The sequence below is a fragment of the Mobula birostris genome, chromosome 10 (genome assembly GCF_030028105.1).
Source record: "Mobula birostris isolate sMobBir1 chromosome 10, sMobBir1.hap1, whole genome shotgun sequence".
NCBI lineage: Eukaryota > Metazoa > Chordata > Chondrichthyes > Myliobatiformes > Myliobatidae > Mobula > Mobula birostris.
This window is the reverse complement of record NC_092379.1, coordinates 93,579,885-93,606,364: the sequence shown is the minus strand read 5'-3', so window position 1 is coordinate 93,606,364 and position 26,480 is coordinate 93,579,885. Positions and strand designations below refer to the sequence as shown.

The following is a 26,480-nucleotide window of genomic DNA, read 5'->3' as shown; positions in this document are numbered from 1 at the left end:
CCATCATCCTCCTTTCTTACAACACTTCTTAAATGTCACAGAACTCTACAGCACAGAAACAGGACCTTCAGCCCACCTAGTCTGTACTGAACCATTAATCTGCCTAGTCCTATTGACCTGCACCCAGACTATAGCCCTCCATACTCCTACCATCCATGTCCAGTATCTATTCAAACTCCTCTTAAATGTAAAAATCGAATCTGCATCCATCACTTGCTCTGGCAGCTTGTTACACACTCTCATGGCCCTCTGAGTGAAGACATGTTCCCCTTAAACATTTCACCTTTCACCCTTAACCCATAACCTCCAGTTGTAGTCTCACCTTCTCACCTAATCTCAGTGGGGAAAAAACCTGCTTGCATTTACCTTGTCTATTCCCCTCATAATTTTGGATGCCTCTATCAAATCTTTAACTAAAATAGTTATTATTAGTTCACTGTAGCAACCAAGAGAATATCTGGACATCTTTGTTTCTGAGTTAGATTTGGAAAAACAACACCACAACTAACGATAATAAAACCATAGACTTTCAATTTAAATAAGGTTGTGTTATTAACTTTATAATGCATAGCTATAATCTATAATAAGTTTGACATATAATTGCTGATAAATGAAACCAAAAATATTTAAAGTAACTAACCCACAGTTGAGGCTATATACTTTAAATATAATAGTTAAAGCGTGCTTATTTTTTCCAACTTGAATGCAATAATATGAAAATATACTTTCTTAGAATGTCTGCTTGCAGTAAAACTTTCATCCACAGTCACATCACTGATGAATAATTTCTTCTTTCAGGACAGTATAAAGGAATACAAACAGCAGCATAAACAAGAAGCAATGGATCAATTTTGATACAACATAATACTGTACATTTATATATTTTGAAAAATAAACATAAAAAATGACGAGATATTTTGCTTGCATAATATGACGCTTATTGAATCTCTGCGACGTCACTTGGATGGAACAAAACCTTTGAATTAAGTGAGTAAGTATTTAGTTTAGCTCAGCACTAATTTTGCAGTTCCAGCTGCGCAGGTATCATTGATGAAGAGTGTATCCCATCCTTTTTATTTGTGCTTGAGCTTTACAGTTTCATTGATGCAATATGTTTCTGTTAGCCATCAGTTGCTACTTGACCAGTGTATAATGTACACAGGTTAAAGAAAGGACATGAATGTTATGTATGTAGTTTTACCCAGTAAAGCCACTAATGGTTAATGAATGAAACATCTCTGAAAATTGAAGGCTGGCAAGGAAAAGCTCATAAATAAGACTCTGAAATGAAACTAGTTATCAGGCCTTAAGATCAAAACAATATTTGGGATATTAAAATGCTTTCCCTTGGTGTTTTGTCATTATTATGCAGAGTGCAGAATTAAATCTGTATTATCCAAACTCTTACCACATTGCCATAAGGGTATTTAAGTTAATGAGGGTGAAATGGAACAAATTAACAAATTATTTAATTAATTTTATTGCTTACAAAGTATCTTTTCTCTTTTGCCTGTTCTTGGTGTTACTGTTAATTCTTACTTTATAGCTATGGAAGTTTACTTTGCGCTTAAAAGTATCTTATGTCTGTTTTATCTTGGTTTTTAAAATTAAATCTTGTAAATTTATCAGTCAAGTATATTTATGCTATTAGCTATATTTATGACCAGAAACTGAATTTCTCTTTATACATTGATCATAAATGAAATGGTTCTTGGAGAATTATTGACAAGCATCTCCCTAATAATAGCAGTTCGGCACCGACTCAACTCTTACTATTTAGACAAAAATACAGAATTAAGATTTAGGCGTTAAACAGATTCAGAGAACTCCTAAATGGAAACAAAATAACAATGGTCTAGTGCAGAAATACTGCCATACAACTGATCTGTATGGAATTGTGATACACAACTTACTAAGGAAGACAAATGTGATTCACTCAAAATTTGGGCATGTGTCTGAAGTGCAAAGGGAAAAATTAGTGCATAGTTACAGTTGGACATCTTTCCTACTTCTTGCGAAATCACTAGTGCTTAAAGTTCCTATTTTGGTAAAACTTATAACCATAATTTTCAATTTCTTTTCATAATTACCAAGGTAGTCTTTACCTTGGAGGGTAATTTATTTGTATGTTAGTTGATGTTCTCTTTGGCAATAAACACTGTTATGAACTAAAGATACACATTTACAGTGAAATATTGTAGACAAGAAGTTGATTTCTGTTTCTAATCATTACTCCAAACATCCAAAGACCGTCAATATACAGGCAGACACATGCTTTTGAATTTGCAAAATATGATACCTTTTATATACAGGTATGAAACTGTTTATATGACAGTGGAGAACCAGGTGGTGCTTTCCTTCTTTTAACTAAAGAAAAGTTCAAGATGAGCTGTATTTGTTACTGAAGCGTGAACTGCTCCGATCCAGACCATTTGCATGGCTGGTGGCTTTCCATTTGACTACAGCCATTTTGTCTTCTATTGATCTACTCAGAGTTGACTGTTGACACCAACAGCATAAGCAGGACTGAATGGTAACATGAAAATAAATTAGCAACAAACCAACCTAAAACACACTTTTATATTACATTTCCTTCTCAAAAGGTGGAGAAAGCATTTTATTCAGCCTTTTATCTTTTTTTATCAGTAGCTTGAAGGTACATAGTTCTTTTTTCCTTTTATTCTCTTCCTAATTACATTGTAAGAGGTTTTGATTAGAAATTGTCAGTGTGGAATCCGCAAATTTTGCATCAACTGTGAACTTGCATTTAATGAACAAACTAAAATTAACAAATAATACGTTCTGAAAAGATATTTGTAATTTGACAATGTAGAGAAGTTTGGAAGAATGGGATCCATTTGACAAAACTCTTAATCCAGACATGACAAGAAGATGAGGAAACCTGAAATGGTTAGAGCTGGAGGACTGCACGATATAGAACGGAAATTATGAAATTACAAATGCTTGCACAGTTGGGGATTTGTAAATAATAGTGCTTGCTTTAAATGCAGTTTGTATAAAGGGATGTCAAGAAGGCCACTTCTGGATGAGATGAGTGGTGCAGAATATACGGTTATAGATAGTAGTTTTGCACAGTTTGAAGGATGGAAGTTGATGGTGAATGATGACAGTGATATAATGGAGGTGACGGAGCTGGAAGTGAATTAAGAGCGAGTAAGTGGTCAGAAAATATTCATTTGTAAGCTGTTGAGTAGCAACCAAGGGTGTGCTGGGGTTATGGCTGGAATCTTGTATATAGATTAAGACTAAATTGAAGGGTAAGATGATAGAAAAATTGGACAGAAGATTGAATGTTGAATCCTCAAGAATGGAGAGTTGCTTTGATACAGTGGAAAGGAAACTGAAAAAAGGCAAAGTGCTTAATTGAAAAGAAGTCAAAAGAACAGTGGAGAGGCAAAATTTTAACATCAATAGGAGCTGTACTACAGGTCAGTAATTTTGGGATTGTGATTGTGATGGGATATGTAACTGTGAAGAAAGTTCTGTATGTAAGATAAGAATCAGAACATTAAGCCATATACTTTGGTGAAGCTAGGCCATCTGATTCCAGATAAAGGTCTACTCTTCATTCCTGAGAGGAATATAAACTGGGTTTGTGAATGGTGATCTCCAGAGTATGTTGAGCCCCACCAATTTTCTGGTTTAAAAAAAAAATACAATGATTTCGGTTTTTGAATTGAGTGCTATATTAACTCTGATCTTTCCTGGTTACTGAAGGTCCTGTTGCATGCATCTATTTTTCTGGTTAAGCTTTACTGCAGTATTTTCAGGACCCCAAATCTGGTCAACACTGCAGTCCATCGTCCTCAAGAAAGTTCTGTATTCTGTGAAAATTTACATTGAGAATAAAATATTTTGTTTGACATTTGGGCAAACTTACCTTGAAGCAGTTCTTGAACTTTTGACTGACAAAGTATAATGCCACTGGATTTATGCAGGAGTTTAGAGAAGCCATATTAATCCCAATATAATCTAGAACTAGAAGAAAACTGAACAAAAATGGTGCAATAATCAATTGCATTGCAAGTTGAAGCTTTTTTTGGCATTACTGCGAGGGGTCATTGATAAGTTCATGGCCTAAGGTAGAAGGAGTCAATCTTAGAAAACCAAAGCACACATTTATTTTTCAACATACTCCCCTCCTACATTTACACACTGAGTCCAGCGGTCATGGAGCATACGGATCTTGGACCTCCAGAAAGTGTCCACAGCAGGGGTGATTGATAAGTTTGTAGTTCAACTCTTTGAGTAATAACTCATCTCCTTCTACCCTAGGCCACAAACTTATTAATCACCCCTGATGAATTATTAACCTCAAATTTTCAGCATAATCACTGAAAGTTGAACTACATATGCATGTAACGAGAGCCGTATAACTCATCTCCTTCAATGTGCTAGGTTTTCTAAAATTGACTCCTTCTACCCTAGGCCATGAACTTATCAATCACCCCTAATATTTATATGTCCGTATCTTAGTGCCAGAAATGTTAATTTAATGGACAGTTTTGAGTTTTTTTTCATTGTTTCAGAAAAAGGACTTGGATATTTAGTCATTTATGATTGTTTACCATTATATCTATGAGAAAGTGACAAATGGTTATTGTGCTACATCCTATTACAATGAAGAATCTGCATTTTTAAAATAACACATTTGTTATCTTGTGTCAAACTATAAACCAACTGAAGAGTTCCTATTCTAAATAGGTGATTTTAAAAAGTACAGAAGTACATACTGGTAGATCAGGCCAATAAGAGGAGAGTCTTGAATTGCTGGAGAAGATATAGAAGTTGTTTTGTCTAAATCTAGCAAAATGATCTGTGGGCAGTAACACTGTCGAAATCTTCAGCTCTTAAGATATAAAGCCACTCTTTAACAAGTTGCATTTGGCAGTGCAAAGAAGATTGGCACCTCGGAGGCATTTATTTTTGTGAACAATACTGGAACTTATTGGTCTTGCAGATGGGCAGGGGCATTTCCACTATCATCAGATTCGGATTACACAGTCATGCAATTCAGGATTGTAGTTCACTGTCCTGTAATTATTTTAAACTCACAAGTATCTTATTTCAATGTATCTTAAATATATGATATATTGGTAAAGTGTATTTTGGTTAGTAATCTAATATTTTTAATATTTTGCAGCAAGAGATATGAAAATATGTTATTCTACTTTGGGAACAGTGACTACTAATTAAGGAACTACAAGTTTAACGGATACGTTGGGTTCAGATTTCAAAGTACATTTATTATTAGAGTATGCATGTGTTACTATATGCTGCCTTGAGATTTTCTTGCAGGCATTTACAGGAAAAAAATATACAATAGAATTTTAGGAAAAACTATACATAAACTAAGACTGCTAAATCCCAAAATGCAGCGTAAAGAAGACAAACTGCAAACAAAAATAACATTGCGAACATGAGTTGTAAAGGCTCCTTGAAAATGAGTCACAGGTCACTGCAGTTGCTACAGAAGAGCAAGCAATTGCAATTAATTTCCCACTTTATGTATTTTAGAAGTGTGGAATGCAAATCTGGAATGCATCATAATTTGAAATCTCGTGTAGAAACACTTAATAGTATATATAAGTGTAGTTTTGCTTTCACAGGTCCTTCGCAGGTTACAACAGATTCCTGAGAGCTGCTCATTATCTGAACTTTTCACAAGTCAGAAATTTGGCAGCCTAGCAGAACGTTAAGTGGAACAAAAAAGCAGGCCAACCAAGGGCAACATATTGTTAAACAGGGCATTTAATTTACCCATTCAGATATTGCCATTAACTGAGTTCCCACTTGGCAGAAGATCCCTGCAGCCCCATAGCAGCCGGTGAATCCATCCTGCCGGTCTCCCAGTTACTCATTCTTATGTATGGGCTGCACATAATCAGGTGATTGTAACTCGGGGTGGACCTGTGTTTGATTATTGTTTGTTATCAGTTCTATGCCTGAATTGAGAAACCCAAGATCCACTGTGTCTGACAAAGCAGAAGTGAGATAATCTTTTTAAAGATGCCAGAAGCTTACCTGAGTAGTTCACATCTATTGGGATCTTGTTCATCGTAAATAGTTTTTTTCAAGATTCTGCTTAAATGCAGTGGGAGCCAACACATGGCAAAGATAACCACCAGACAGAAGACAGTTTTGGCTACCTCACGTCGCTGAGAAATGTTAAAGAACAATGAACAATGTGATCATCTCTTCATGTCAGATAGTTATATTCTATTAAAGTAATGGCTAAAAACACCTTGATAAGAATATAGTGGCTATTGATGCGAATTGTCATTAGATGAATGTAAGTTCTGAATTGTTTTTGTATATGGAGGACAAACTGTAATAAAATTACAATTCCAGCCACCATATAACTAGACTGGCTACAAAGAATATCTTTGTACTGAAGGGATGCCAAGGCGTTAAAGAATTTTGCGTGGAGAAGTTTGTTAGGGCGTTGATCATTTTAATTGATGGATATGTTGTGGTTTCAGAGTGTTCTTGGTTAGACAGCTAAAAGCAAACAAACTGCTGAGGCGCTCAGCAACTCAACAACACCTGTAGAGACTGAGGGGTAATGTACATTTTGGCGTGAGATGCTGCATCAGCACTTCTCCAGTATAAAGAGATAAGTGGGAGCAGTGATGCAAGAGCTGGTAGATGGATCCAAGTGGGGAGAGGGATGGTGAGTAGATACACCCAGGTTTGGAGAGTGGAGGGTGAAGGTAGATTTAGAGACTTAAAGGTGATACTCTGGAATATTATAAGCAAGGAAAAAGATAAATGGAAATAGAAGGAGAGGGGACAATGGGCAGTTGGAACCAGTGGGAGAGGGGCTAGGAGGCTCAGTGGATTGTGCATAGGTAGATGGACCCATGTGGGTGATGGGAAAGAAATTGGTCACAGGGCTTAGGCAGGGAATAGGGAAAGGAACTGGGTAACAGGAGTTAGGTTTCTCATTCATCAAAACTTATCAGATTGTCTGTTGGCTGTATATTAGTAACCAAACTTGTAGTCTGGTTAAAAAACTAAAAGTTGCTCAACTTCCAGTGTGGTGAAAGAAGACAGAAATGGAACTGTGGATAAGGTAAACAGTTTCATGCTCTTGGTTTTGGAGGGTTCTGAAACTTTTCGATCTGCTTACTCTAGTCTTTGTTTTTTCTACTCAGTTTCTTCTGTTGTAATAGTCTTACCTGCTTTATATGATCATTGAGAGCAATTCGCATCCCATTCCTTCTACTCAGCATTTCGCAAGTCATGAGAGTGTAGAATATACCAGTGCAAGCCAGAGGCAGGCAGAAGTAAAAGCCAAAAAGCCACCAATCTTTCACATTCTTGTAAAACTGTTAAAGTAGCACAAATTGTATGAGCTTATAATGGGTAAGCAACAGCTATCTGAACTCTCCATGAACTGCATCTATTATTGGAATCATGAAACTACTTTTATGCTCTGAATAAAAAAGTTTGTAATTTAGTTTTGGTCACTGTGTGGGACATCAGCTGAGAATGTTCAATAAGCCTGCCTAGATAGATATATACACATGCATATATCTGTCATAATTTTATGTATTTTTCTGTATTACTGCTGCAAAAAAAAACAGATGTTATGACATCTGAGTGATGAACCTGATTTGTGCTACGACTATTGCACAGTACTGTACGTCTTTGGAATAAACGGCGGCCTTGTCTGTAGGCAGGATGGTTGAGACCTGCCTGATCACATCAGCACATTGGGCAGGATGCCCGATGGAAGTGTAAGTAATGGTATTTGCATAGATAAGTAGTCTGACCTGAACAGCTTTGACATCATGATTCTGGGACATATAGACTAGTTTTGCCAGTAAGGTTGCAAATGTTGCACAGAGATTGCATATTGAACTATTGGATGTTGATGATTCAGGTACGCTTGAAGTTTGTCTGAAAGCACCTGAACAAGTTTCTAGAACATCATCAATTGATTGGGAGTTTATTCACAATCACTTTCCATTCTGGGAAATAGAGAAGAAATTTTGGGTGTACAGTACTGTGAAAAATGAAAGGATCATTTGTCACATTCTATAGGCCAATGTTGAATCTAACCAATAAAGAAATAACAAGATCAAATACAGTGTTTCGCTTTATACTTTGGAGAAGCATTTGCACACTGACTCTTGACTACTCAAATGTAACTTGTGTTTTAATTCCTTGTTTCCAAATTGAAGGAGTGGTCTTGTCTGGTTTGATTCGTGATTTGGATAGATCACCAGAATTCAATTAGGAGTTGTGTTTCAACTGTCTGAAATTTATAATGTAACTACATACCCAAATTAATTTGTATTTAATAGAAAGTCTTGTATTGTAAATGTATTTTACAACAGCAGGATGAAGTTCTCAGTGTTTAATACAATATATTGCAGTCTATTTGTTGGGCCAGAAATGATCTTACAATTCGCTTATAAAGCTCTGTGATTCAGATTCCTGTACACTTGAGTGTTATTTGTTTGAATTTTCTCTTTCTGACCCTGTTTAAGATTTAATGCCCTTGCATCTGGATCAGAGCTTTGCTCAAGTCTTCCTTTGCCCTTCCCCTTCCTACATTTGGGTTTACCTGTATATTGCAGATAATGAACTAAACAGTCTAAATATTCACATCTGTTACAAATTGAATTGATGTTTTCAAATTTTCAGTTAGCTTGTTGTTCTTAATTGAGTAAATTCAATATCAAAATTTGAAAATATTTTGCACTGACTCTTACCTCCATGAATTCCGATGGCTGGGATAAGTGAAGCAGACACACTTTGAGTTCTTCTCCACGATACTTAATTGAAACCATATTGAACCCCATAGCTTCTGGAATTGCTAAGACAACAGAAACCAACCAAATGGCTGTCACTTCTAAAGTTTTTTTCAAGGGGATGCCAATGCCCTGGATACGACTCCAAGAAGCCACTGCTCGGTACCTTTTTAAGAAAATAATGAAAGATAAAAACTTCTCATTGAGATACCTTATTATTCTCAGTTGTGACTGCAAATAAAATGACACTCATTTCAAAGAAATATAAATATCAGCTAACTAAAGATAATTTCTATCTACTAAAATATTCTTTGTTTTTTAACTGTGCATGTGCTTGCATCATCGTTCCATTCAATTTTGTGATGAACACAAAACAGTTGCACTATTATTACAAGCAGAAAATCCAGCCCTGTATTTTTTCCAGCACATTAAATGGTTTCCTACATAATTCAACACCCTAATTTATACTTAGCAAATATTACATGGTCCTCTCAACTTTCAGTCCACAGCAGTCCAACACACAGTCCACAGTTCAGTGTGTTGCAAGTTCAGCTTTGATTACTTCTTCTCTAAAATAAATGTGCTCTATTACATAGAGTAGTTGATTTGCATACATGATCAGTGTAAATGTTATTTTCCCAACATAAGTGAAAATTGTACAGTATTCTTTACCATCACTCTGTGTTTTCAGTATATTTCACTAAAGATGGATAACATAGGGTGTATATTATGTTGCAGGAAGTAATAAAGAAATACTGCACTGAATAAGAATAGTTGTTTTATTTTACTGAAGTTGTATTTTTTTGATAGACCTGGAATTTGTCATCTTTGAACTATATTTATACACAAAGGTGAGTAATTAATGTTTGGAAAAATAATTGGGGAGTCTGCCTAAAATGATTAACTTCATCCCAAGCAGCCCAATCTAATCTGGAATTGAGTATACTCCGTAACATGGACAGAATTTGTTTATGATATATTATTTTTGTATAGGCAGTCCTGTTTAACTTAATTCTGTAATAGATGATGAAACAAGTGATCACAATGTAATTTGTGTATCTTCCACTAATTGTGTGAATAAGATGTAAAATAAAGTTTATGAATGTGTTATACCTGTCAATGCTCAGTGCACAAAGACTGAGGACTGTGATGCCAACAGATGCCTTCTGAATAAATGGTACAAATCTGCATACTTCCACTCCAAAAGGCCAGTCTACTGCCAGTAGCTATTTAAAAAAAATGGATGATATAAGAAATTAGAAATATAGTTAATTTTTATATTGAGTGAACAGTCAATACATCCAGGATGTTATTGTATGGTCAAGATGCTGCTAGTGTTGCATAGCTATTCTGCAAAGTAGATGTGTATGGAGTGCTTAGAATGAAAATTAAAGTGTGATAACTTGCTCGTAGATGATTAGCTTGTTGATATTCTGGCTATATTACTGTTTCAAAATACATTATCAAAGAATGTACAAATTATACAACCTTGAGATTTGTCTGTTTACAGGCAGTCACAAAGCAATAAATCCGAAAGAATCCAGTAAAGTGAAGACCAACCCCCCCCCCAAAAAAATACACTGATGATTATTCTTAAAATCTTCATTTGGGTGCAATTATATTAACAGTAAATGTATGCAATTAGTAACAACTAGAAGCAGTACACTTTTCTCAAATGATTTAAATTTTGTGTCAATGTTTTTTAATTGTAATTTTTCAATATGACTTATTTGAAAAGGCAAAATTCCATGTAACAATATACTTAAACATTTCATTTGTTTCCAGATAATACTCATTCCTAAGTGAAGTTTCTTTCTTACAATACTTCTTGAAAAAAGCTTACCAACTTACCCTTATATTAATGGAGGAAGATTCAGAAGGTGGTGGCTTATTAATAGGGGGAGTAAAGTTGATTTGGATAGTAGGAGTAAGACACTTTCTATAGGATGTGACAGGAAGGGTTGCAGGGGTCGCTGTAGAAAAATGAAAATGACTTTCTTTAGGGTATAGCAAGCCAATGAATGATGAGACCAAAATCTGCTCTGGTGTGTAGCATTTTGAATTATGATATTCTGATGATTGATGTCTCAAGATGTTGAGGTAAGGGAAGTTATCCAGAAAAGCATCGAAGTGATCAAGTCTCAAGCTGGTGAAGTATTAAGCAGATTTTGATGACATAAAGAAAAGCGCCAGCTACTTTTAGAAGTGGAAAATTGAAAAAATGACGAGAGAATAGAGATGCTGGAAACAGGAAGAACACACACAAATACTGGAGGAATTCAGTGGGTCAGATGGTATTCATGGAGGGAAAAGAACAGTCAATGTTTCTGGCCAAGCCCCTTCATCCTGATGAAGGGTCTTGGCTCAAAATGTGGATCGTTCATTTCCATAGATGCTGCTAACCAATTGATTTCCTTCAGGTTTTGAGTGCATTGAAATAATTTTTTGAGACAATGTGTGGAAGGATACTGAATTCATAGGCAGAATGCTGGAAAATAAATACAATTGCAAATACTGGAATCTGAAACAACCCTTCATTGTTAATCTGTGCGCATTGCAGTTGGCATAAAGCTCAATATTGAATTCTTCAACTTCAGGTAACATTTTTTCTGCCTGTTCTAGAAGTAGTTATTTGCCATTCCTCTCCCTTTTTTCTCATTTTTATATTTTGGCCTGCTCAGCAAATCCCAGTAGACCAGACTATACAACATCAATGAGTTTACATCATTAGCAACATATTACACAGATAAAAGAGCTTTATTCAAAGACTGCCAATCATTTCATGCTATTTCCACCCACTGTCCTCTCCCACCTTCTCAGTTACTTAGACTAGCTTGCTTTTTCTCAGTTCTGATGAAGGGTCTTTGACTTGAAGCATTAACTGCTTTCTCCTTCAAGAGGTGTTGCTTGATTGGCTGAGTTCTTCCAGCATTTTCCTTTTTTGTGTCAAGCACAATACTGGATGTACATCTGAGCTTAGATGAGACGGTAGCTGACAAAATCAGTGGACTGGAGGAGAAATGTCTTTAGGTGCTGTCTTGCTGATATTTTGTAGGGATTTCAATGCACCTGAATTTTAATACTGAATTGCAAAGATGAAAGGATGACAGTATTTTGAGGGATGTCAAAGTGGGGGCTTAGCTGAGTGTAATATGTAATGAAGAGTGGCATGTAGGATATGTATGAAAAGACATGGACTTGTGATGGAGAACCACAGAGTAAAAGAAGAAAGTATTTGTGACAATGCTTTGACATGTAAGGGTGAATTCCTGAATTAACTAAGAAATATTCAATAGTTTTGCAATGTTTTTGTTTCATTAGTGGTACGCAGATACATATCCTCTCCCATAAACTGGATTTGATTAAAAAGCTGAATACCCATAACAGCCAGCTCCGTAAGTTCTTGTACTACTGTCTTATTGAGCTAGCAAGTTCTGTTTGGAGTGTAGCACTAGCTTGATCTATTGAATTAAATTTGATTTTAGTTCAGCTAGTTTGGACCAAGTGTAAATCTATTTGATCTGTAAATTTTGATTCCAAAGGTATTTCATATGTGTCACTGGGTTTATATACTGCATGTTTTCAGTTTTGGGATGAACACAAACAGTTTCACTGTATTCCAACTAGACCACCTCTAGGGAAAGATATATGCTCTTTTGCAATTGTACCTAATCAATTTCCTTTCTTTGCATAGATCAGCTCTTGCTTTTTTTTAAAGAGTACCTGATTTATCTATTGAATACACACCCTTATCTTGCTAAGAAAGTCTAATCACATTGTAAAACCTGTCCATTTTCCTTGTACATCAAAGCCATCTTTTTGTCCCATCTCTATTTCCATAGTACCTTGTAAACAGTAATTGGGATGTCTATCAGGATGTAGAGCAGATCTCCAAGTGCTAGGCTAGCAATCAAGACGTTTGGTCCATTTCTCATGCATTTGTTCTTGTAGATGATTCGGAGCAGTGTGGAATTGCCAATGATTCCCACCACAAAGATCATGCAGGAGACCACAGAATTGATGTATTTGAAAGCATGTTGTATTTCTGTTTGCTTAACACACATTGGAGGAGTTGAAGACCCAGGTGCTTTCTCAGAGGGTCTCTTACTTAGATTTTGATATCCATTTGTGTACAGCAAAACTCTAGTAGGTCTTGATGGGTTTGAAGACAAAGTTCTGCTTGGCTTTAGATTTTCTGTAATAAAATTCCTGTTGGTTGTATTTTTGAAAGATATTTCTTGCCCATGAGTGATGACATTCAGGCAGATGAATAGAAGTGAGAAAACCACCATAGTGGCCATTTGAAAGCTGGAAACAGGCACAGTCACCGGATGTGTTTAAACTGGTGGCAATGAAGATGTCTTCTACAGGTATCTAAATACATGAGAAACAGAAGAAAAAATTACTTTACAAAATGTTTCCTTATCTTATACTCAGATATTTTTAGAAAAAAAAATGGAATGTAGAACCTTGATAAGACTGCCTTGGTACTTTACTGACTCATCTCTTATATTAGAACCAGCATTTAACAGCAAATAATTTTGTTCATTTGTGATTGTCTAACATCATAAACATTCATTTAAGGACAGTTCCTGTAAACGATTTTGTACTACTTTAGAGTTCATCTTATATTTTCTATAATCAAAATTAGTTGATGCTAAATATGAAATATTTAGGTTTTCTAATTTCTGTAAGTCCCCATGATGAATTAATCCTGTATTATCACTCCATGCTGCAGTAGTCAGATGAATCTTCAAACCCAGCAACTCTGACTATCAACTTGTCAATATATAAAGAGATTTGTAAGTTCATCTTGGCTGCAGAATTTGGAGTTCAGTTCCAAAACACTGATCACTTTCTAATTAGTTCCCTCATATGAATTAAATGATGTTATTGTGTTGCATTCTGGCTCAAAACCTGAAACATAAATTATACTGCTGCATTGTTATTGTCATTCAGTTTTTTGATCTATTTTGTTTCAACCTCTTTGCCAGCAATGAATTCCTTCCTGTATTATTAAAATCATTAATCACTATACTAAGGGCTACATTAGGAGCCCCTATCATTTAACTAATTTGTGCTGACCTGACAGTGATCTTGACTTTGAATTGTCATCTACCCTTGGTTAGCTTTCATTCCTTAACTATTCAGAAATCCATTAACACTTGTCTTAAAAAATATGCAAAGACTCTGGCCCAGCCTTTGAGAAAGACTCACAGCCGTCCGGGAGAAAACTATAGTCTAATCTCTGCCTTAAATGGGCAACCTCTTATTTTAAAATGGTGACCCAAAGCTCTAATCTTTTCCCCAGAAGAAGCATACCCTCCAATTCTGACCCATCAAGATCCCTCAATTAAATGCCCTATACTCTGCTAAGCTAAACTGTACAAACATCTATTGCAAGGCATTAATCTTGTAAACCTCCTCTGAACTGCTTTCTGTGTGTCAACGTCCATCCTCGAAAATGGAAATCAGTATTGAACACAGTAGTCCAGATTTAGTCTCACCAGCACCTACCAAAGCATAAGTATTTTAAGTGCAAGTAGAATTTTTTCTCTTATAATGCTTGCATATACAGTATATAGCTCAGAGTTTTAGGATACTGAAAGAACATTTTTCCTTAATCAACAAGATGTGAGACAGACCTGATAGTATGCTGTTACGTCCATTGCAGACACTGTAGTAACATAAGGGAAAATAGTTGTTTGCCCACAGTGAGAGCACACTAACAGGAAAATGAGAATTGAATAACCCAATTTCTGTGATATTTGTTCAAGGTAGCTGCTGAGATACCTGGAGAATTCCACTAATCTTTGAATAAGTGTGGTGAGATCTCATGCATCTACCCAATAGCCAGATGATTTACTTCAGTTTAAAGCCCCCAACAGTGCATCATTCTCTGTTGCTGACAGCTTCAGCACAGCTGCTCAACCTCTAAAATGGATTTTAAACCTGTGACCTCTTGATTCCTTCTGAAAAGTATTAAGCATTGTTGGTGCTTTTGATTACCAATTTACTCATGCAAATATGTAATCAAAAATCTTCTTTGATTCTATTTTATTCTACAATTAATATTTTATAAGTTGGGTTGTGAATTAACATATTTTAGTGGATCTGCACCATGTTACCAGGATTTCATAAAATATGATTTTCTTATGACATCGACTGAAGGCATAGTTATTGCAAAAAAGAAATGTTATTCCATCCCAAGAGAATTTAAAATAATTACTACCTGTTGTCTTTGCTTTATTCTTGTTTAAAACAATAGGTATTATAGATATAAGAGGGATAGATGCTGAATCTGTTCTTTCCTTATACATATGAATTTATCTAACCGTACCATGAGTGCAGTTGACTGAGTCTTGATTATCACTTATATTAATCACAGCAGCTCTGAAAGTTGGCTGTTAGGTTTCCTAACTCTGTGACTTTGACTTGCACAGTTGGCACTTGCATTATAGTAGAGTTATTCATTACATTTTATGGACACATGAGGTTCTTGTAGTCTGATACTGTACTATGTGTGTTGTAATAAAGATCTTGAATCTACTTGACAAAACGTTGGTGGCATGTCAGATTGGTGCCAAGTAGGCAGACTGTGGGAAACTTTACAGCTTTTTGGTGGTGATATCAAACTCCATTTCCTGCACTGTTGTAACGCTGATCAGTATCTGAACCTCAGTGAATTATGATGGTAGGTGAGCAGTTGGTGGATAATAGATAACATTCTATTGCAACAGATTTAGATTGGCACAGTTCTTCTCCAGTAGCCTCTTAGTTACAACTTCCAGTTGTATATAAAGTGGTGCAAGGTTGTACAGGATTAGGACCCTTGTGAAGTGTCACCAAATTACTGAGATAATGCACATCAGCAATTTTGGTGGATCTACTCTACTCCACAGTAATCTACTGCAGAGTATTGTATGGCATGAGCTCTTATTCTAAGGGTTGCTGTCTTGATTCTTGATATTATCTTCTTCAGATAGGTGCAGCAGCTCAGTGTCAGAAATATCATCACCCCTAGGTGTTTTATCATTTGGCCAGGTAGAAGAACCTCTCGCAATTAGAACAGGTGGAAAATACTGGAAATATTTTTGCTGACCGTATTATATCTGGCAGAAGTTGATGAGTTTTGTGATGTTTCTACTTGATGAATATATCTTTAGAGGAATTATGAATGAATTTTACAGCAGATATCATCAGTATAGTTAAATTTCCATGGTTGGGCTTGTGGAAGGTTGTTGTTTCAGAGGCTGTACTGGGTTGGAGCCAGCACATATCCCAGAGGCAGTCTGTTGAATGTATTCTCCCAGCATTACTAATTACCATGTGCATCATGAGCTGTTTGTCATGGAGTAGCAATTCAGCAATGCCAGCTATCGATGCTGCTAAGCGTTCTGCAATTTCCAGGAGTAGATCAGTGCTTATCTAAGGTAGAGTAAGTTCCAACTAAAAAGGGCCTTTTGAGAAATGTCCGTGGAAGTACTTGGTCACTTGTATATTATGTATCCAAAAAATTGGTCTTATTTTGGAAAAGTTTGTGTCTGGAATTCCCAGAGATTTTTTTTTGGATTCATCAGGAGGTTTCTAAATTTTAAATGTCCCTGTGGGTGCATCTGAGCACTGTTCCATGACACCATTGATGTCTTTGGTAAGGGCTAATTCAGTGCTGTGGCAAGGCCAAAGTTTTGATTGGAAATAATTGTACATGGAAAACAACAGGAAGCTGAAGATGGAACAGTAGTTTAATAGCATACTGAAACTAGTTTTTTTTTTGAAGAAAGGAATGGATATCAGAAAAGAGGAAGCAATGGAATTATTACTGAATTAGCAAACATGGTGGGCAGAATGGGAGGGGAAGTCAAATGGTTTCTGGTTTGGTGGGAATAGGCTTAAGAGGGCAGGCAAAAGGATTGATGCATAGGATGAGCTTAGAGAAAGCAGGATGAAAGTGGATCCAGAAAAGGATGTGAGTTATGAGTGATAGCTGACAAGGCACTTGAGAGAAGTTTGATTGGGTTAAGTAGGGAGGGATAAAGCAGCAAAGGATGCTGAATTCATGATGAAAGAGTCGTGATGATGAGTCCTGGCCCAAAACATCGATTCTTTATTCGTCTCTATATATACTGCCTGCTCTGCTGAGTTCTTTCAGCATTTTCTGTGTACTACTCTGGATTTGCAGCATCTGCAGAATATTTTGTGTAAGGGTACTCGATAGTTATTCACAATCTTTTGACAATAATCTGTGAACAGTCCGTACAGTCTGTACTCTCAGGGAGGAGGCAGCCAGGGAAAAGGACTGAAGACTCTGATGGAACAAGTGACACCAATGGCTATCTGTTCATTCCAAAGTTATCTTAGGATAGTGAGCAGTTTTGGCAGAGGAACATACAGTATATTTCAAAAGCATTTTATTAAACCTTATGGAATCTTCTGTGGAATGTAAAATATATTAGCCAGAATTTAAAGGAGCTTTGATTCTTTACTTTGAAGCAGTACCAAGCAATAACTGATATATTTTCACCTCTAAAGAAACTGATAAAGAATAATTTAACTACTAGCCCCTTGCATGCACTAATACATTTGTTTGTGCTATTCATGTGGATCTACTATAGAGGGCAGTGCATTAATCTGATTTGTCACATTGCAGAGTAGGAGTGCAAACCCATAATAAAATCTTGAGTCAAACATAAAGATAAATAATTGTAATGCTTCTATTCACAAATCTAGGTCAATGTCATGCACTTGCAATATATATCCAGTGGTTTTGAACTGAGCTCTTCAATGATATTTAAAGCTAGTAATTAGAAGTATGAGTATTTATTTAACAACAAGGTGATTTCTTTTTATCAATCTTTCTATTCTGAAAATTGACTGTAGAAGATGTGGCATATAGACCAAGTTTTGAATTTTCCAAAAAGATTTTTAAAATGTTTAGTTTTGTTATATTCACTTAATCAATATTTCATGTTTTCCTTTCTGTACATTATTTAACATGAATTACATTGCCCTCATCCTCAGTTAACAATTTATTTCCCAATTCTTGAATCTTATTTTTAAATGAGAGGTCAGGTTGATGTTCTGTTTTTATGTTTTTTTTTCTCTCACTGCTGTACTATCAGATTATACATTATGGGTAAAATTGTCTTTGAGTTGAGTGCAGGGGTAAATCTAATGAATGTCTGATACTACTAAATGCCCTGTCACCACAAATTCAGTCATCTGTGCTGCACCAGTTTGTGGCTGTTACTACATGATCATTCACCTTTAGCACTATTCTTCCCATCACCATGTCGATGGGTGTCAATATCTCTGAGGACCTGACCTGGACGCAACATATTGATGCAGCTATAAAGAAGGCAAGACTGTGGCTATATATTGAGGAGATTTGTTTTGTCAATTAAAACACTTGAAAACTTCTATTACTTCTGCCTGGCTGCATCACCATCTATAAGGGGATGCTACTGCACAAGATTGAATTAAGTTGCAGAAAATTGTAAAATTAGTCTGCTCTGTCATGAGTACCAGCCTCCATAGTATCCAGAACATCTTCAATGATCAGTGCTTTAGGAAGGTGGCGTCCATCATTAAGGATCTCCACCACCCAAGATGTGCCCTCTTCACACTGTTACTGTCAGGGAGGAGGTACAGAAGCCTGAAGGCACACATTCAGTGATTTAGGAACAGCTTCTTCACCTTTGTCATCTGATTTCTAAATGGACATTGAACCCATGAACACTATCCCACTACTTTTTTTTAAATTCCTGTTTTTTGCACTACTTATCTTAACTTTAATAGACATATACATACTTTATATAATTCAGTTTTTTTCTTTATTTATCATGTATTTCATTGTACTGCTGCCGTTAAGTTAACAGATTTCATGACATATGCCTGCGATATTAAATCTGATTCTGATCACTATAATTCTGACTGTACTTTGTTTAGCTTATGGCAGTAGGATGTGAGCAGCTTTCAGAGCATTCCTCATAAAAGCTGGTTTGATGACAGGTTTAATTTCAAAATTCTCACAAAGTATAAATCAAAAATTTCTATTAAAACCATTAAAATATTATTTATAATATCTTGGAACCTCCTATCCAATCTAATTTGTGAATTACCAGACTTAATTATTATGCTGTACCAAAGGAGATTTTAGTCACACGATTCATGTTGGTAAAAATGCACAATATTATAATCCTCAGTGCAGTTTATCGACTCCTTTTACTGTTTCTATTCTAACTATTTTCATTTGAGTGACCTACACCAGTAAGTCTGATTATCCAAATTATTATTTGACGTAACTTTTTTCTTTATATATTTAGTTTCACTTTTCTTTCATAACAGACTTTCTTCATATCTAAAGGAAATCTGTTAATAATAAAAAAATGTTTACCTCTTTCTTGAGATGGGCGATAAAACTGAAGAAAAATTTCTGATACTCCAGCGATTCCAGACAAGTTTCCTTCACATCAATTAATAATATCAAGGGCAGACGATCCTTGCAGTGCTGTGGATATATATTTTTAAGGCACTTCCTTTCAATGTGCTTCTCTGAGAATAGACTGTGTATAATGTGGAGCACCGTGGAGATTTTATAGACTCAGTTCCTCTGTCTTGGGGCTGAAACTTTTGGCACCAATAGCTAAGCAGTATAGAACTGTTCTGGAGTGAATGACTTTTCACCAGCAAAAATCTACAGAAGTGGACTGTCCACAGTTGTACTTGACATTGCCTGCAGCTGCATTTTAATGAATCTAAATTAGATTTTAATACAATATAAATTATTTATTGTAATAAATTGTTCTATATCCAATTAAAGTGTAATAATCTCAGAAGTTTTAAACTATAATAAAAGATGCTTTCTGATTTTAGGTATTAGGTGGAGATGAGATGCAAGATTGCTCTCCTTCCCGCCCAAAAGAGAAAACTTTAATAGCAGATGCATGACACTGTCTAATAACTAGGAAGAATGGTTTATCATTTTTGTGTTTAGAAACTAATTTTACTGTCTTCACATTTTCTATCTAAAGCTATTGCATTCAAGTGGCATGTTGATCCACCAAGGTGGGTGTAGAAATGTAGGATGTTTGTTTTTGAATGTTACACTGCACAAATTATTTTGAAGTACAAATAATTAAAAAATTTGGTAGCATAAATATTATAATGCATATTGCTGGTGTTGTAAATTTAGTTCACAAATGTAATGAGACATGAAAATCCTAACCTAATTTCAAATCTAATAGTAAACCTTTATATTAACTGTACTGAAAATCCAGTCAGTGTTTTAATTCAGTCAGGAAGTAGAGGATGAATACCAACCAAAAGAATAAAATAAAATCCTGATGGTCCAGTCTAACATGCTTTGAATCCCAAAAGACTGAAGGTCTGTTCAGCACCAAGCATGAAACAATATCAAACCCCAAAGTCAGGACATACAGTGCATTTAACATCCAGTTGCTAATTAGGAATGCTATTTTTGGGGTTTTGGGCATTGTAATGTACAGTAAGTATAGGTTGCAGTATTCACTTGTAATTCCTGATAAATAGTGGTCCGGAAGTTATACCAGATGGTGTATTGAACTAATGGAAGACAATAACAAGTCAGACAAGTTAGAAGGGCAAGTTATCAAATTTCTATCCCAGGTAATAGCATGGTGCTGTCAATAGTCCCAGGCTGATAAGTTTGCACCAGTTCTGTTGGGGAACTTGATCTATCACTCTAAACCAAACAATTGTCCTTGCTTCTCTCTTTTTTTAATAATTGCGTGTCTGTGGTTTCAAAGCAGAACTTTATTTTTCTATTCGATTCCTTGTCCTTTGCACTTCAAAAATATAGTCTTGAAAGTCAAACACCAACATATCCACTGATACAAAACTGCTATAGACAATCATAGAGCAGCATCTTAATCTCTGGAATGATTACTTGACTGGGGTAGAGATAAAATAGTTAAAATATTGAATAATACTTTGTTCATATTTGTGCCAATGCAAACATCGATATTTGAAATATTTACAGTAATTAGCTTCCTTTCATACTAATGAACCAATTAGGAATAATCACTTTGGGCTTATTATGTCTAGGTATATCCTGCACCAACAGACATTGCTAACTTTAAACAGCAAATTAAAGAGTTAAAAATTAAAGAATGGGTCTCATTATGCTTGTGCATACAAGTCTGCTAGACTAACTAAAGGTGGATAAAAGGCATTGATAAGAATGTTGACCGAAGTTTCAAAGCATTCCTCTTAAATACTGTTCATAAGCCACTATTTTCAAGCAAGAGAAAATGGGTGTGGTACAGGATGTCATGACATTTTTATATTTCTTTTCATTCAGTTTCAGTTTGCAACACTTTACCCAATGTGACTTTTGTGGGGTTTGGTACAATAGAGTTAATAAATAACTTCCTGACAAACTCTACAAAACACAAATTGGATGGGTCCGGAAAACAAAATTGGGTATCGTGATACACTGTTATCCTGCATCTGTTTCATGTAATGCTCACAGCATGGCATCTCCAGGAAATGGGCCAATGTGCAGTCAGTGCTCATTGTGTCTCTAATTGGCTTCATAGATGAGTAAGAATCTTAAAATTGAATTTTAGGAGCACTATGTATGGCTAGCAGGCACTCTATGGAAGTCTACAGTCAGTTGAAAATGTCCTGGGAACGAGAGAAGAATGGCAGAACACATCAAGAGAATTGGCAGAAGGGATTTCTAGTGATGTTCTGGAAGTCCTTGTAGAGGAGGTGATCAATCCTATTGACATTTATGCAAATGATCCAAGTCATTGGCATCAGAAAGCACGTTAATGGCAGGAGCTCAGGTTGGTAAATCAAATTATTACTGTCACATGTGCCAAGGTAGAGTGCAAAATTTTTTTATTATATACTATCCATACAAATTATTTCATTACAAATCATACAAGGGAAATCAATAACAGAATGCAGAATAAGTTGTTATAAATTATAGTAAAAGTGCAGGCAATAAGTTGCCAAGCGATAACAAAGTATGCAGATTATAAGGAATCCATAAAGAGTTTCCTCTGGTTTTGTCCCACGTTCTATTGATGTAGGGGTTAGTCGGTTAACTGATCACATGGGTGTAATTGGGCAGAGTGGGCTCATTGGTCTGGAAGGACCTGTTACCATGCTGTATCTCTAAATATATGTAAATAAACTGAGGAAAAGGAGAAGGAAAAGCAAGTTCTTACCTCTCTTAGGGGGATTGTGCTGACCTTACCCGAAAGGGCCACTGCCGAAGCAGCAACAGGCACAAATCTGTGAAGAGTGATGATATCCTTATTCCTAATCACCCTTCTCACAATCCACTTACCCCTGCATCCTCCCAGATTGGGTCAATGTGCACCTTATGCTTTACACTCTCTCCTCGCCACCACCCAATCTGCACAGTGCTTTGCAAAGAATTTGGAGGGTGCCTTTTCCCAGACAGGACTAATCCCCAACTTCAATGCTCACACAAGCTAACTATGGTTCAATGTCTGCTGGCTAATATTCCAGTTTTCTTTGCAACATCACATCTGGTTCTCCAGTATCCCTCAGAAAGCTTCTATAATTTCTGGAGGGTGGGGATGGCTGTGCTCAGGGTTTGCAGGATGCAATCCCTCTCTGAACAGATTTGCTGAGGAACGACAGTGGGAGCAGTAATAGCCAGCTCCATAGAAATTAGTTTTACTATATTCTCTTGCAGAGGCAGTTTTCATCCTTTATTCCTAATCTGTTCTCAGCCTTATCATTTAGTCCCACTCTACTCTCCAATTAAGAGACCTGCCAAAAACTACTCTGATGAATGTTCTCTTGGGTGGTATCACCATCAGTAGTGGAATTTGTTTAAGGGCCCCAGATGGAGCCTTTCTGAAAATGCAGCTTGTTTCCTTAACACCAAACAAATAACTTTTTCCCTTTAATCAGGATCACCATTAAGCATTCAATGTGCTAATATAATATATTTTTTTCTCCTAATGTTGGTCTGCAATTCCTACATGTCTACTATAACATTTAAAAAATAAGCTGTTAAGGTTTCATTTAAAGGCACAGAAGTAGAAAGCTGAAAAATTGAATTAGAAATATAGCATCAGTCATCTATTTCAACAATCTGGATGATAATGTGGTAAACGGGATTAGCAAATTTGTGGATGACACCAAGATTGGGGTGTAGTGGACAATGAGGAAGACTATCAAAGCTTGCAGCAGGATCTGGACCAGCTAGAACAATGGGCTGAAAAATGGCAGCTGGAGTTTAATGCAGACATATGTGAGGTTTTGGACTTTGGGAGGATTTACATGATGACCTTTTGCACACCAAGGAATATGGAAGGACAGGGGGATATGGAGAATACCTTGAAAATGGTGTTACAGCTGGATAGAGTTGCAAAGAAAGATTGTGGTACATTGGCCTTCATAAATCAAAGTAGTGAGTACAGGAGTTGGCTGTTATGTTGAAGTTGTATAAAATGATGGTGACACCTAATTTGGAGTATTGTATGCAGTTCTGGTCACCTACCTACAGGAAAGATATCAATAAGATTGAATGAGTGCAGAACAAATTTACAAAGATGTTGCTGGACCTGAGTTATAGGGAAAGAGTGGATAGGTTAGGACTTTAATCCCCAGAGTGAGGGGAGATTTGATAAAAGTCTACAGAATTATGAGGTGTACAGATGGGGTAAATGCAAGCAGACTTTTTCCTCTGAGGTTGGATGAGACTGGAACATGAGGTCATGAGTTAAGGGTGAATGGTGAAATGTTTAAGGGCAAAATCCTTTTCACTCAGAGGATGGAGAGAGATGCGACAGCATAATAGTTTGGCATTGGCTAGATGGGCCAAATGGCCTATTTCTGTGCTGTTACATTCTGTGACTGATATGATTCTATTTTTTTAATAAATAAATACAAAGTGCATTTTATATGCTATTTCAAAATTTTTGCACCCATTTTTGTGGAAATTCTTTCCATCATGATATTGGACTAGGCACCTCCTAGTCCAATATCATGATTCATCCAATAACGGACTGTAACCTGACATTCTCCTATAAAATGTCCTGATACAATTTCGAATAATTGTTCCCTCAATGATTGCAAGCCGTTCAGGCCCTGAGACAAACCATGATGCTCCTTCCACCATGCTTCACAGTTGGCATGAGGTTTTGGTGCTGGTGTGCAGTGTCCCTTTACCTCCAAACATAGCAATATGCATTTCTGCCAAAACATTCAAATTTTATCTCATCTGTCCACAGAACATTGTTCCAGAAGCGTTGCTGAACATCCTGGTGGTCTTTTGCAAACATGAGACGTGCAGCAATGTTTTTGTTTTGGAGAGCTGTGGTTTCCTCCGTGGTGTCCTTCCATCAACAGCATTATTGTACGGTGTTTTTCTTAGAGTGGATAAACATAGAAACATAGAAAATAGGTGCAGGAGTAGGCCATTCGGCCCTTCGAGCCTGCACCGCCGTTTATTATGATCATGGCTGATCATCCAACTCAGAACCCCGCCCCAGCCTTCCCTCCATACCCCCTGATCCCCGTAGCCACAAGGGCCATATCTAACTCCCTCTTAAATATAGCAATGAACTGGCCTCAACTGTTTCCTGTGGCAGAGAATTCCACAGATTCACCACTCTCTGTGTGAAGAAGTTTTTCCTAATCTCGGTCCTAAAAGGCTTCCCCTTTATCCTCAAACTGTGACCCCTTGTTCTGGACTTCCCCAACATCGGGAACAATCTTCCTGCATCTAGCCTGTCCAATCCCTTTAGGATTTTATAAGTTTCAATCAGATCCCCCCCTCAATCTTCTAAATTCCAACGAGTACAAGCCCAGTTCATCCAGTCTTTCTTCATATGAAAGTCCTGCCATCCCAGGAATCAATCTGGTGAACCTTCTTTGTACTCCCCCTATGGCAAGGATGTCTTTCCTCAGATTAGGGGACCAAAACTGCACACAATACTCCAGGTGTGGTCTCACCAAGGCCTTGTACAACTGCTGTAGTACCTCCCTGCTCCTGTACTCAAATCCTCTCGCTATAAATGCCAGCATACCATTCGCCTTTTTCACCGCCTGCTGTACCTGCATGCCCACTTTCAATGACTGGTGTATAATGACACCCAGGTCTCGTTGCACCTCCCCTTTTCCTAATTGGCCACCATTCAGATAATAATCTGTTTTCCTATTTTTGCTACCAAAGTGGATAACTTCACATTTATCCACATTAAATTGCATCTGCCATGAATTTGCCCACTCACCCAACCTATCCAAGTCACTCTGCATCCTCTTAGCATCCTCCTCACAGCTAACACTGCCGCCCAGCTTCGTGTCATCCGCAAAATTGGAGATGCTGCATTTAATTCCCTCATCCAAGTCATTAATATATATTGTAAACAACTGGGGTCCCAGCACTGAGCCTTGCGGTACCCCACTAGTCACCGCCTGCCATTCTGAAAAGGTCCCGTTTATTCCCACTCTTTGCTTCCTGTCTGCTAACCAATTCTCCATCCACATCAATACCTTACCCCCAATACCATGTGCTTTAAGTTTGCACACTAATCTCCTGTGTGGGACCTTGTCAAAAGCCTTTTGAAAATCCAAATATACCACATCCACTGGTTCTCCCCTATCCACTCTACTAGTTACATCCTCAAAAAATTCAGTGAGATTCGTCAGATATGATTTTCCTTTCACAAATCCATGCTGACTTTGTCCGATGATTTCACCGCTTTCCAAATGTGCTGTTATCACATCTTTGATAACTGACTCCAGCAGTTTCCCCACCACCGACGTTAGGCTAACCGGTCTATAACTCCCCAGTTTCTCTCTCCCTCCTTTTTTAAAAAGTGGGGTTACATTAGCCACCCTCCAATCCTCAGGAACTAGTCCAGAATCTAACGAGTTTTGAAAAATTATCACTAATGCATCCACTATTTCTTGGGCTACTTCCTTAAGCACTCTAGGATGCAGACCATCTGGCCCTGGGGATTTATCTGCCTTCAATCCCTTCAATTTACCTAACACCACTTCCCTACTAACAAGTATTTCACTCAGTTCCTCCATCTCACTGGACCCTCTGTCCCCTACTATTTCTGGAAGATTATTTATGTCCTCCTTAGTGAAGACAGAACCAAAGTAATTATTCAATTGGTCTGCCATGTCCTTGCTCCCCATAATCAATTCACCTGTTTCTGTCTGTAGGGGACGAATAGGGACTTTAGTAAGTTCTAGAGATTTCTGCAGGTCTTTTACTGTTATCCTTGGATTCGTTTTCAGCTCCTTCAGCATTGCATCTTCAGCATCTTGGTGTGATCTTTGCAGGATGCCCACTCCTAGGGAGAGTAGCAACAGTACTGAGTTTCCTCCATTTGTGGACAATTTCTCTTACCGTGGACTGATGAACACTCAGGTCTTTAGAAATGCTTTTGTAGCTTTTTTCAGCTTCATGCATCGCTCCAATTCTTCTTCTCAGGTCCTCTGAAAGTTGTTTTGATTGAAGGATGGTGCACATAAACAGATCTTTCTTGAGAAGAGCAGGCTCTGTCAGTAACCTGACATTGTGTGTCTTTTTTTATATATAGGGCAGGGCACCTGTGCAACCCACACCTCCTAGCTCATCTCATTGATTAGAACACCTGACTCCAAATGGCTTTTGTTGAAGGCACTACCACAGAGGTTCATATATTTTTTCCA

The 26,480-nt window shown here is 36.9% G+C and overlaps 1 protein-coding gene across 1 annotated transcript; it reads right to left on the bottom strand.

Moving 5' to 3' along the window:
- Window positions 1–598: 598 nt before the first annotated feature.
- LOC140204165 (endothelin receptor type B-like) lies at window positions 599–19,319 on the bottom strand. The gene is made up of 8 exons (XM_072270605.1): window positions 19,180–19,319; window positions 12,629–13,157; window positions 9,897–10,009; window positions 8,745–8,949; window positions 7,203–7,352; window positions 6,046–6,179; window positions 3,902–4,010; window positions 599–2,526 (listed from the first exon to the last, which is right to left on the bottom strand). Exons 2-8 carry the CDS (start codon window positions 13,082–13,084, stop codon window positions 2,380–2,382), a joined length of 1,314 nt encoding a protein of 437 aa, XP_072126706.1. The 5' UTR covers window positions 13,085–13,157; window positions 19,180–19,319; the 3' UTR covers window positions 599–2,379.
- Between the last annotated feature and the right edge of the window lie 7,161 nt (window positions 19,320–26,480).

Bases quoted from the DNA above. Each gene is read 5' to 3' on its own strand.
- LOC140204165 (XM_072270605.1), bottom strand. From the start codon at position 13,084: ATGGCCACTATGGTGGTTTTCTCACTTCTATTCATCTGCCTGAATGTC. The intron at 10,010-12,628 runs GTACTATGGAAA...TTTTTTAAATAG, and splicing joins TCCCAATTACTGTTTACAAG to CTACTGGCAGTAGACTGGCC. The intron at 7,353-8,744 runs GTAAGAGTCAGT...CTACTTTAACAG, and splicing joins AGCCATCGGAATTCATGGAG to TTTTACAAGAATGTGAAAGA.